The sequence below is a fragment of the Wyeomyia smithii genome, chromosome 2, assembly GCF_029784165.1.
Source record: "Wyeomyia smithii strain HCP4-BCI-WySm-NY-G18 chromosome 2, ASM2978416v1, whole genome shotgun sequence".
Lineage (NCBI taxonomy): Eukaryota > Metazoa > Arthropoda > Insecta > Diptera > Culicidae > Wyeomyia > Wyeomyia smithii.
In genome coordinates, this window is record NC_073695.1 from 165,064,187 (window position 1) to 165,078,180 (window position 13,994).

The following is a 13,994-nucleotide window of genomic DNA, read 5'->3' on the forward strand; positions in this document are numbered from 1 at the left end:
ATGGTCAGGAATGCTTAAAAATTGTCGAAATGGCGGGGCTTACAGCCTTATACAATTTTTTGCATTTACATGTTTTCAACTGTGTGATATTTATAGGAGAAAGCAGAAACGTTTCTAATTTTGTTTTAAGTTGTCATCGCGAGTCGTATTTTTATCAACACATTCATGAATATTTTTCGTGACAAAGTACTAAAATAAAATATACTGTTCGTGACCAACTCCCGAACATTACCTTTCAATTTTTTTTTATTTCGCCGATAAAATTTAGAAATGATTGAACGTGTACATATTAGCAATAACATAGAACAAGTTGAATTTGCGATGAATGCCAAAAGCTATTTTCAAATGCAATCCCATTTTCATGGAGAAAGGTTGTCGCCTACCCCTTAAAATTTTCGCGCGCCTTCCCAAAAATTAGGTTTTAGAAAGTATTCGTAAAATTATAAATATTTTAGAAACACTAAAAATGAAATTTATTGTTTTTTCAAGCGTCTGTCTGTTAATGGATAACTCTTGTTGTAATTTTGTTACAAAATATATGAAAATTATCAAGGAAAACTTCTAAATCATATTATGGTTTAATTTTATAATATATGTACTACTTTCGTCAAGCATTGCCTCCATTTTAGAGAGCCAACAAACTTTAGGTGCTCGTCACCAATTCTTGGTGACTTTCGTAAAAAAGATGCATTCCTCTTAATAACGGTTATGGATCATTTCTTTATTCTTCAATAAACATCAATTAATACGGGGACTCTTCTGAGACTAATCGAACGTTAGTTTCAAGAAATATGTGACCTTATCAATTTCAACTAATCTTTTCGAAGCTACTTGATTAAAAAGTATAGTTACTAAAATTCCGCGAAATTTTTGAAAAGATCACATATTCATAACAACATTTGACATATTCTTTACAAAAGTCACGGTGACTAATAAGTAACATTTGTTGATTGAAGCCCGATGTTCACTTTTTCTGATATTTATTTAAACTAGAAGAGATGATTACCCAAATCACTGCGACAATGTTAATAACATATAAGTTTTTTTCAAAAGGTCACAAATTCTATTGAACAAAACTTTTGACAAATATTCTCTCACAGAAGTCACAGTGACTAACAGGGGAAACTATTCCTATGAAGGTCTCCATGAAGTTCAGAAAAATTTAAATGTACCTTTTAATGACTTAGTGACTATTCTAAGACAACATAACATTTGTGCTTCAAATTATCACCGTGACTACTTAATGGAAAAAATAGTTCCGTTTCACAAGTGGAAGAATTTCGCCTGTGACCCTTCAGAGAAGAATAAATAAATTTTAGTTCAATTATCACAGAGACAAAATAAAAGAAAAAAATGTTTTATAATCATAGCGCTAGTGTCTTTTATAAGAAAACTAACACAAGTTTTTCTATAAAAAGTAATGGTTACTCGCGTACAAAAACTATTTCCATATTATTTTTAAAACTTTCGGGGGACAATTGTAAGAAAAAGTCTTATTTTATTTGTGACTTTCGTGTGGATTGGGTAATTTCGTGAATCGGATCGCACAAATCATGATTTCATGAAACTAGCCCAATCAATCATGAGTTCAATTCATGGTTTCCTAAATCAAAGCAAGGTTTTATAAATCGAACACCCGATTTCATAAGTCAAATGCTATATGTCCCGACTCGCAACTCATGATTTCATAAATCAAATTCATGGTTCCAGTAGCCAAAGCAAGAATTCATAAATCGAACACCCGATTCCTCGTAGCCAAAGCAAGAATTCATAAATCGAACGCTCGATTCCATGAGTCAAATGCTATATGTCCTGACTCGAGACTCATGATTTCATAAATCAAAATCATGGTTCCAGTAGCCAAAGCAAGAATTCATAAATCGAACACCCGATTCCTGGAGTCAAATGCTAAATTGCATGACTCGTGACTCATGATTTCACGAGTTCAGCTCATAATTTCATGGGTTAGAATAAGCCAAAGCAAAAATTCATAAATCAAACACTCGATTCCCGGAGCCAAATGCTATATTTTATGACTCGCATTTCATGATTTCATAAATCACAATCATGGTTCCTTGAGTCAAAGGGAGATTTCATAAATTGAGTTGAGTTGAGTTGATTTTATGAGTCAAATGAGTCAAATTTCATGACCCGTAAATCATGGTTTCAATCCAAATTGCTCATGATGTCAGCAAAACGGTAACGCACGGGGTGCGTTACGAACAATTGGCTCATGATTCCATGAGTCTTTACTCATGGTGTATATTCATACCATGAAAATACATCTAAATCATGAAATCATGAGTCATTTTGCCCGTTTTCGAGATTTTATTTCTACCCGTGTAATTGTTTACTTGGATATATTTTGAAAGCTCTATTTGTCCTCTTTCAGAAACTGCCAAAATATTGAAAATCGGTTGATAAATGACTGAGTCAAAAAAAAAAATATAAGCGCTGAGGTCTAAAAAAATGTATTATGACCCTAACTTCAGATTTTGGTGGTGTTTGGAAAATTTCTAGTATGAGCGAATGTTACACTCAACAATTTACACTAGGTCACTTCAGAAGTTCTTGATTTTTTTTTTTTCATTTGTAGCACAGTGTAATTGCCTTACTACTTCTTTATGAACTTAAACACCGTTTGAAATCGTGTTGACGGTTTATTTTTACTTTGACAAAATGTACCGCAGTATAGAAGACGTAGAACTATATCTAAACTGCGTGCAATCAAGCTCAGAGGGAATAGCCCTGGCAGCTCATAGTTCGCTTATGTGATGAATATTAATTAGTAACGAACTTTTAACGAAGCGCTTTTTATTGAACACTCATAAATCAAATATTTATAAAGTAAAGCTTATAAGTACTTACACGGGAAATTTTCATATATAAATAAAACTATCACAAGAGCCGAACATTCTTTAATTTTGTTTTTAAATAATAGCTTGTTCTAAATAATTTTCACGATTTTGGCGCACTAGACTCCAACGCATTTTTTTCTTTACAACTAAATTAATAACAATTTGCTTTTACAACGCCATTGTTTTCTGAAATTGATTTGAAAACTATATATTTATCCAATGCTTCATATGGTTTAACGAACTATTTGAGCTAATATTTCCAATTTAACCTACATACATTTGCTATCGATCGATATTTAGGTGATGACAGAAAAAGGAAATTCTGTAGACTGTTTTTGTAAGTATAGATATTATTTTAGAAGTTTCCATCACATCTCAATCCAATGCACTTACTTCATAGATGCATTTTTTTTTTCAATTCTAAGATCATTGGCAGCAATAAACATACACGTAAAAAAGCAACGATCGAAGGAAGCAACATTAATATGATCAGCCGAAAATCAATACATATTTATTCTAGATACTAATAGCGAATTCCTTTATTCCACTGGGCTAGTGCCAACCTACTGGAATAAGAAAGCAATATAAATTTACGATCTCGATCTCAACCAATTGGTGTGTATGATCTCACAGAAGTTACTGTGCCCAAATTTCCATTCTCGAGGCGCCACCTCTGCGATACTGAGTCGAACTCAAGCGAATAAAGGAATGTTCTAATAGCATTTTTTTATTTGTCGCAACTAGGTTGACACTGGGAACAAAGAATATCGCTATAAGATTTTAATTCAATACCTGCTGCAAAAGACAAACACATAGATTGTTGCAAGAGTTTTTGTATATAATGTCATTCTGTAATTCAATAAGTTAACCGCGTTAGCAGGGTCACAGAGAATTGGCAAACATAGAAAGGTCAAGGATGAAGTGACCAGACATTCCGCGTTTCGGTAAAATGTCCTGCTTTATAATAGATTCCATGTTCACGTAAAATGTTAAGTTGATATTTTCCACAGGGGATATGTTGGCCGTTGAAAAGGCATAAACAACCAAATTTGCGTAAATTCCAAAATGTATAAAAATATGTAAAATATGAAATTTGCGAAAAAACAAACTCGCCAAATGTTTTGAATGATCTCTGCAGAATACCTTTTGCGAAGTAAATATTCGATACTTTGAATTTGGAAATTTAACTTAAACTTCACCAAAACCATGTTTTCGCATAAATTCCCAAAGCCAAACATAAAATTGGTAAATTTCGAAACCCACCTACAAGAACCGTTATTTTTTTAAATCCGCGTAAAAGATGCGTTACAAACGCCAAAACAAAGCGTAAAAAGTGACTTTAGTGTATGTCTTACATCATATGTTCGTTTCGCACTCCGTAAACTTTCTTGGACAGACATGATAAATCTTTCTTCATATAAATATTGTAATCGTTTGGGAATCGCTTTTCTGAAACGTAGAAGGAAAATTTAGCAGGCAATGGTTGTTGCTAATGTGATTCTTCGAGAAATCGACTACTCGGCTCTTCTAAACAAGCTTTCTTTCAATGCGAATTCAACGCAACTCACTGGATGAAACATTTTTAACGCTGTTCCATCGCTAGATTTTTTAATTTCTATTTAATTTAGGTCATTTAAATTTTTATTCATTAAGGTGATAACTTTTCAGATGAATTGATAATAATAAAACAATTACGCAGCACTAATCAGAATCCAAAACGCCCCCTCCGCCCCCAGAATACTTCTTCCAATTGATGTTCCGCGCCGGAGCTTCGACCTGCTGGTTACTTTAGTCTGCATGGAGAATCGACTGTAAAGCATAGACCATTTTACGAGACGTTTCTGAACTCAATTCATTAATGAATTTTAACAGAAAGCTCGGAACCGCTGACATTACGCATGTAAAAGCAGCATCAATATCAGCAGGATCCGTGACACCTGTCAGTTCGTAAAATGATCTATAGCAAATGATGATAACTAATTTTCATTTGTGAAACACTGGCCGATGATAGAGAATTCATCAACCCAGAAATTACTTTAAAATTAACGATTACTGGAAATCATAACTAATTTTCATTTGTGAAACACTGGCCGATGATAGAGAATTCATCAACCCAGAAATTACTTTAAAATTAACGATTACTGGAAATCATAGAGTTTAAAGTGAACATCTACTTTAAAAGCGTAGCAGAGAATTTTTTTACTGGTGACAACACTCGAAGTTCAGAGATTAAAGTTGATGTATTGATCTTATTTTTGAAAATATCTCTCCTATTATCAATACAATAAATATGTATTTCAAATCATCCCTGAATACATTAGGTTGAAAGCTATATGTATAGAAATGGAGCACCACTATCTTTTAAGTTGAATGACAAATATCAAAATCGGTTGAACAATCTTCAGCAAAATGAAAAAATTGTAAACTCGTTCATACGTACACACATACATCTACACAAACACTCGCATGGTTAATCAATCTGTGTCTAATTGTATACGGCGCTTGTTTTACGGGCCTCGTTTTAAACGCCGGTTCTCATAGAGATTCCGAAACCTTTTCCATAAAAAGGTTAAATTTTACATTATCGAAAATGCAACGGTTCGTAACTATTCGGATTCGATAAAGAGAAATGTTATCGAAAATCTCCATTATTCATGATTATGCGTGATATCAATAAAATAATCGTTAGGGTTTTTGTTCACCACCCGCTGGGCTAACTTCATCCGTTTCCTTCTTAAGTGAAGTATGAAGAGAGTCATCATCCCTGCAAGTAAACAGAAAACATGCAAAATATATTAATACAAAACTTTGTATTATAGTGTTTAAGCTTTGAGTGTATGCATTGATGTTTCAAAGAAAAATTAGTACTTTACGCTTGAGATGACAACCGAAAACGTCTTAGGTCGGATTCTTTTTTGCGACGCATCTGCTTTGTCCCTAACTACGCTTCGCAACTTAAAAAACACCCAGAGTCTACAAACTAAAATTTTATTGCTGGAACCCAGCTAAATTTTGCTGATTTTTAGTGTGCTGTTTTTCAGCAATCTGTTCAGCGAAATAAAATTTGTCGATCATTCAGCAATGGTCAAATACATAAAAGTGACAGATCGTTCGCTGCATGTTTAGTAAAATAAAATACTACTTGCATGTTAATCAGCAATGAAATTTTACTGTACATACAGCAAAGCAGAGTATATACTGCTGGTTAGGCGGTTAATAATATTTTTTGAACGTTCTGCAAAACATGAATCAACTTGCTGGTTGACCAATTAGTGTAAGGGACCCATGTTTCGCTCAGACACCAGCTTTTATCTACCAACAGGATTATCGTTAAACTACTGTCGAACTAGAGATGTATGTTTATCATATACATATCTTATTCGCTGATTTCCCGGAAACATTCATCAACTATTTTGTGTTCAGCAAATAGTTTTGCTGTCTCTTCTTGAATTACTGAATCGATTACAGGTTTTCAGTAAACTTCAATTCAGAAAATCGGAATATTTTGAAAATAATGCTGTGAACCAGTAAATAAGTGGTTTGCTGATATGCTTTCAGGAATGTACTTTGCTGAACTATGAAGAGAAATTTTAACATCAAATTTTAATAGCAGGAAATCAGCAAAATTTTGCTTATTTTTGGTGTGCTGTATTTCCAGCAATCTGTCCAGCAAAATAAAATTTGTTGATGATTAAGCAATGCTCAATTGCATAAAAGTGACAGATCGTTTGCTGCATGTTCTGTAAAACAAAATACAACTTGCTGGTTATCAGCAATGACCTTTTGCTGTACATTCAGCAAAACATAAAACAATCCGCTGGGCTGCTGGTTAACCAGTGTAAGGGAACCATGTTTCCCTTAGGCTTCAGCTTTTACCCACCCACCGGATCATAGCCAAATTACTATTGAACTAGAGATGAATGTTCATCATATCAACTTTTGAGTTCATCTAGCCTAACACTATCTTAGCTATGATCCCATATCAGTTATCAGTGGGGTTCAGGGATACCAAATGTGCAGATTTGTCTGCAAAACGCAGATTTTTGGAGTCCGTGTGCAGATAGTTATTGATTTGCAGATATTTGCAGTTTTTCCACGGTTTCTGCAGATTTTTGTCAGAGTCTCCTTATATTTGCGCAGGTTTTCTTAAAATGTGTGCAGATTTTTACAGACTTTTGCCTGCGCGAGCGAAATTTTTTCGGATCACGGATAGATTTTTTTCAGATTTCGAGCACATTTTTCCGGTTTTTCGAGCAGTTGCAGACATTTTTTAAAAACATCTGGCATCTCTGGTAGGGTTACCTTTTTTTTCTTCACCTAATATTTATTTGACACGGCACAAATACAAATTAATGTTTGACGGCGTCAATTACATCTGATTTCTTACTCTCTAAAGTATCTTAATAACAAAAGCAAATTTTTTATCCTCGCTGCCGAATACGTGCTAAAATTAAATCCAACTTAAGCTAGAATGGTTTGTTATTTGATGGTTTTCCATTGCCGTAGGTAAGCAGCATATACAATATGTTCCGCTGCTGGGCCGAGAAATTACGGACTGGCATATAGAGTTGTCTCCATCGGGCCCTGAGAGTATCGTGCGGGTCTGGTTGTTGGTTTCGGATCCGGGGTCTTAACGTGCTCTTGTCGTTTGGTTGGATGTAGGCGGAAGAGAATGGGACTAGACTGGGGCATGGATGGATTTCAGAAAACGTATATAAGGGACATGTAGGGTAGGGTTTGCAAAATTCCCGAGAATAGTTTTCCCGGGAAACGGGAATGAAAAATCTCATTTCCCGGGAACCGGGAAAGGAAAAAATCCTTAGCAAAAATGAGATTTCAAATAAAGTTTACTAATAAAAAGGTTCAAACAACCGTTTACAATTTAATTATCAATTGAAGAACAAAATTTATTCAAGTTTACTCCAGAAATTCATGAACAATCGTCTATCAATCGCCTCAGTTCCGCTGACAAGTTTTCGTTAGGCCCAAATAATGTAGTTGCCTTCTGTAAAACTTTGCTTAAGATCGCTGAATCACCGCTGGTGTTTGATTTCTAAAATACTTCTAAATCACCGATTCCAGCTCTTGCTACATTTCATTAGAAACTGAAGAGTCCAATACTTTTAGTTTGTTGAAGATAAAGCTGAGTGTTTGGCAACCAAATTTTAGAGCATTTGAATGCCTTCGTAATTAATGTGAAATCGCGGCCAAAACCCAAGTTACACAGACTGAATTTTATTATTTATTTATTTCTGGTCGCATTGATTTACGGGCTTCAATTTTTTTTATTAATTTACAGGTTTCAATTGTTTTCTGTCAATAAACAAAGAAAAAATCAAGCAAAAACCGCTTAGTAGTGAACTCACTAGCAAAAAAAGACATGAGACGAAGAAAATATTTCTTAATTTATCGTTTACTGAATAAGACAGCATATATTTTTGACAAATAAATTAAGCAAATAATTTGATATTACACGCAAATATTGATCGTCGTTTCAAGCAAATATTTGCTTCGTATAATGCACACTATGGATCTGCTCTAAACTTCTACGACGTAAGTTTCGTGTTTTGTCAGGGTTGATATATGTTGACACTCTTGAGGGAAAGTGAAAAAAAAGCATCCAAAAACGTTATTTTTTTACAATCCTTTCAGAGTTCTCCTTTCCCGCTTTTTGCATGGAAGTGAACTGTCAAAACACCTCATTTCATGCGATGAAAGCAAGACAACAAAATCAGTTTATCAGTTAACAAGGATTGTCAAGGCATCGGTCAGTGTCAGTGAAAAAGTATTTCGGTGAGGTTTATTTTGGTTGAGTGGACTGTTTGTTTTTCTTTTTCGCTTTGAAGTGAAAATCATTTGGTTGGATTTGTCGTCAAATTTTATTCTGTAATCGTGAACGATGCGCGCGATCTATTTCATCTGAGTATAACAGCACGTTACTAGGACCAGTTGTAAGTTTACGCTTACCACCCCAGCATTCACGGGGTCGATTTACCCGGCGGGCGGCGATTCACGGGGGTACTTCTACACAACGTAGATTTACTTGGGTGGAAATAAATTTAGCTAAAACAAATAAATAACAAGGATACAATGAATAAAATAAATAAATAAAAAAAACGAAATAAAAAAAACTGACCTTCCGCTCTCCTCGCTGACACGTCGAAATGGCGGGTCCTTGGCTTTTAGCTAAGGGGGCGAGCAGGGCTACTTTGGCGGAACCCCCTCTGCGACGGTGGTGAAATATCACCGGACAAACCTACTCACCGTAGACTGTCCCGGTAGCCACCACGATGAACTACCCAGGTGAACGCGCCTTCAGTTACACCTGCTTCACTCTCCTTGACGCTTAGCTACAAAGGGGAGACTTGGCTCGATCGGCTTACCCTTTGTAGCGACAGTGGCGAGCGTATCAGGGATCCTTATCACTTAGCCGGGGAAATACCAAAATTTCCCATAAACCGGCGATCCCACACTCTACTGTGTCACTCACTCACGGGTCGGGGTTTTTCTGTGCACTCAGTTCACCCCCGTCGAACGGTTTTTTTCCTTCACACGCGCGCTACGATAACGGCACTTTCGCTTCGTCTCAAAAATTTTCTCCGCCAAAAACGCGTCCACCCGTCCCGTCGTTTGACACTTTCTCCCTCTAAAAGCTTCCATGTTCACCCAAAACCACCACACACAAAATTCGCATCCTGCCACCACGCTCGACCGTTTTACTGTTTATGTTGTCGCCTTTTTTCCCGCGGGAGGAGCAACGGACCCTACTTTCATTGCACACGCGATACAACATCAAACGATAATTTATAATCTAACTCCTAATACTTCTAACATAAAAATTTAAATTAAAAACTACGAATTAAAATTAAATTAACAACATGCAGCGGCGAGTATGTTGCTTGTCACAACAACCAAAATCAAAACAAAAACAACTCCTACACACAACTGACAAGCAACATATATTTACACGCTCGGCGTTTTTTACACAAATTTGGGTTAATTTCAACCTCGAGGGTTGCACAGTGTGTGTATCTGAAAGAGTGCTGCGATCATTGGAAGTGAAAATTGAAAATGATTGGCTGTAATTTTTGAAGAATTTTGCTGGGGAAAATGACTTTTATCAGCGATATTTAGTTTTATTGCAATATTGGATGGAAAATTTTCCGAGGAGCTCGGGAATCCCGGCATCCCGGGAATCAATATTCCTATTCCCAGGATCCGGGAATCTCGGGAAAAGGCAATTCCCGGGAAATTGTGTTAATTTAGACCTGGCGTCACGGTGTACAGGGCATGACCAAACAACGTGCTCTATGTCATGATAACCTTTAACACAGACACAGATACCACTTTCGTCGAGCCCAACACGACGGTAATGCGCGTCAAATCTATAGTGATTGGACATAAGTCGGGACGTCACGCAAATGAAATCCCGACCTACATCCAACCCCTTGAACCACGGGTTCGTCAATACCTTGGGGGTTATGGAATGTAACCACCTTCCCAGTTCCCCTTTAGTCCATGAATTTTGCCAACTGATGATCGTATTCTGACGTACAAATGCGAAAAATTCATTAAAGGCAATTGGTCTTACATAAATTCCCCCGTTTGTTGCGCCCACCTTAGCCAAAAAGTCTGCTTTCTCATTGCCCGGTATCGAGCAGTGAGAAGGGACGACGATTTTTCGGATAAAGCACTCAGATGTTTTCGTATTTTCCCCAGGAAATACAGAGAGCGCTTAACATCTTTCATCGATCGGAGAGTCTCAGTGGAGCTGAGACTGCCTGTAAAGATGAAATATTGGTCCGTGGGCATTTTTTCGATAATCCCTAGGGTGTACTGAATTGCAGCTAATTCTGCGACGTAAATAGAAGCAGGATTATCGAGCTTATGGGAGACGGTTAAATTGTTGTTGAATATACCGAAGCCAGTGGACCCATCGAGAAGTGATTCGTCAGTGTAGAACATATTTTCGCAGTTGATGTTTCGATAGTTGTTGGAAAAAATTTTGGGAATCTGCTGCACGCGTAAATGATCCGGGATTCCACGAGTTTCTTCTATCATGGATGTATCGAAAAACACAGTAGAATCAGAAGTATTTGATAAGTTGACACGATTTGGAAAATTCGAAGAAGGGTTAATATTTTGTGACATGTGATTAAAATACAATATCATAAAACGGGTTTGAGAAATAAGTTCGATTAACCTTTCAAAATTTTCAATCACAGGACGGTTCAAGACTTCACATTTGATAAGAATACGAGAAGACAGGCTCCAGAAGCGGGTTTTCAATGGTAGAACTCCAGCTGAGACCTCCAGACTCATCGTATGGGTCGACTGCATGCAACCCAAGGCAATACGCAAACAACGATATTGTATTCGCTCCTGTTTGATCAAATGTGTATTTGCTGCGGAGCGGAAGCAGAAACACCTCTACTCAATAACAGACAATGTCGTTGTTTGGTAAAGCCTTATAAGGTCTCCTGGATGGGCTCCCCACCATTGTCCGGTTATTGTACGAAGAAAATTCACTCTTTGTTGACATTTTTTCATCAGATACCTCACGTAACAACCCCAGGTGCCTTTAGAGTCGAACCAGACATCTAGAAATTTGTGTACCAAAACCTGAGAAATCGTTTTACCCATCAATTGTGGTTGGAGCTGAGCAAGTTCATGCTTCCTAGAAAAAACTACTATCTCAGTCTCCTCCGGAGAGAATTCGATACCTAGCTGTAGAGCCCAAGCAAACAAATTGTCCAAGGTATCTTGCAATGGTCCTTGCAAATCGGCAGCTTTGGCTCCTGTTACAGAGACCGTCTGCAAGTTGTCTTATCGTGCATGAATTTGCCAGACATTCGTCGATGTCATTCACATAAAAGTTGTAAGTAAGTTGAAGGGGGCTTAAACATGAGCCCTGGGGAAGACCCATGTAGCTCATGCGAAAATCTGCCAAATCGCCATGCGTAAAATGCATGTGCTTTTCGGACAACAAATTGTGCAAAAAATTGTTCAAAATTGCAGAAAATCCTTGTCGGTGAAGTTTACCAGAAAGAATGTCAATAGAAACGGAATCAAAAGCCCCCTTAATATCCAAGAACGCAGACGCCATTTGTTCTTTGCGAGCATACGCCAGCTGAAAATCTGTTGAAAGCAACGCAAGACAATCATTCGTCCCTTTGGCACGGCGGAAGCCAAATTGAGTATCTGATAATAGACCGTTTGATTCGACCCAATGGTCTAAGGGGTTACCATTTGATCGGGGTTAAAAATCAGGACAACTTTTTCCAGTACACATTTAATGTTTTCTTTTTTGAGGTTTCAATAAATACAACAAGTAATTTGAGATTTGCTCTTAAAAATTCATCAAAACACTCATTTATATATTTGAAGTATTTCTCGGACGATCCTATTTTGCAACTTTGATTAATAAGGCGTTAGTAGATACCTAAAAATGCAGCACACGTAAACTGTTCAAAATTATGTCCTGAAGTTTTACACGGTTTTCTGATTTTTTTATAACAGTTGAACGAGCGCAATTTTCTGAGCATAAATTTTTAAAAAATGTTTATCGTTGTCCTTCGATTTTCAAACGAAGAATGACAAACTGCTCGAAATACCTTAAATGACAGTCCTCTCATATACCGTACATGTGCGGAATGTCATTCAAAACATTTCGAGCAGTTTTTTATTCTTCATTTTAAAAACGAAGGAAAACGATAAACATTTTCTAAAAATCACGTTTTGCTCAGAAAACCCAGCTTTTTTAAATGATATATAAAACTGGTACTCAGCATTTTACGCGCCATAATGGCGGACGCGTAATGCAAAGTTCGTAATAAATCACCCACCCTGTGCTATCAGCAAACAAGTGGTTTGTTGATATGCTGTCAGCAATGTACTTTGCTGAACCATGAAGAGAAATTTTGGTGTGTTGGTTTGATGGTGTGTACACACTTAAATTTTTCATTATAATTGCATCCACGACATGCAAAATACATCTTCCAATAAATCCTAATCAATTGCCAGAATACCCGAACCCGAACCTCACTTTTACTTTGAACGTCCGCAAAAAAGCCTATCGGACGCTTCATGTGCCCATAGATAAGGCGCCATAAAAGAGATATTTATCTATACAGATTTACCTGAAAAATAAAGATTTCTGAATGTTTTTTCTATACAGATATACAGGCGGTCACCCTAAGGAAATCATTCATTATTCTGCTCAACACACAATATTTCAACCAGTGATATTTATAGAATTTGACATTGATCAATACTTTTCATAAAATAGTGCAAACCATTTTTCTATAGTGATTTTATAATAGTTTTCACTAAAATAAAAACAGTCTCAAAAACCGGACCGGTCACAACATGCATATGCGCGAGACCACGCACTGTGCAAAAAAAGTACGTGTTTAAAATTTACCGTCCGCTGCGCAGATGGAATCATTCACATGATTTATGTGTAGTAAATTTAAAGATTTTATCAGCGTTTCTCTATTGATTCCGTTTTGGTAATATGGCGCCCATACGACGGCTGAGTACTCGAGCGTTGACCGTACTAAAGCACAATATAGAGCCTTCAAGCAGAACGCAGAAAGTATTTGCCAAATCGGAAGATGAATCCTAACTGAGATGATGCTTTCGAAACAACGTATGACACTTGATTTTTGAACGTTAGTGAAGAATCAAGAAGTACTCCCAGGTTTTTCACTGTGCTTTCGCGTTTTATAACAGTGCTGCTAAAGAGTCGGTGAAGGCTAGCTGTCGCTTACGTCCAAAGGATATCACAGAGCATTTGGAAGCATTGAGAACGATTCGATTCGTCTTGCACCATGCCGAAAAGACGTTTGGTTCATTTTGGAGAAAGAGGGCATCACTTGGTTTTTCAATAACATAGTAAAGTTTCAGATCATCAGCGTAAGATTTCTTCTGGTATATCAGGACGTGGTTTACATCGTTCATGTACAACAGAAACAAGAATGGTCCGAGATGACTACCTTGAGGAACGCCGGATTTCACTTGGAATGGGAACGAAACATAATCACCTATTTTAACGGAAGTGTTCCGGTTAGTCAGGTACGAGCGCAGTCAAGAAAGAAGACTACCGCCAACGCCTAATCTTTCAAATTTAGCCAA

At 36.8% G+C, this 13,994-nt stretch overlaps 1 protein-coding gene across 6 annotated transcripts in view; it reads right to left on the minus strand.

Moving 5' to 3' along the window:
* Positions 1-2,797: 2,797 nt before the first annotated feature.
* Positions 2,798-13,994, minus strand: part of LOC129721023 (uncharacterized) — a 106,406-nt gene continuing 95,209 nt past the window's right edge. For all 6 annotated transcript variants that reach the window (XM_055673064.1, XM_055673061.1, XM_055673062.1 and 3 more), the window contains one exon: positions 2,798-5,622. In XM_055673064.1, coding sequence (XP_055529039.1) covers positions 5,544-5,622 — 79 coding nt within the window. In that variant the 3' untranslated portion in view covers positions 2,798-5,543. The remainder of the gene's footprint in view (positions 5,623-13,994) is intronic.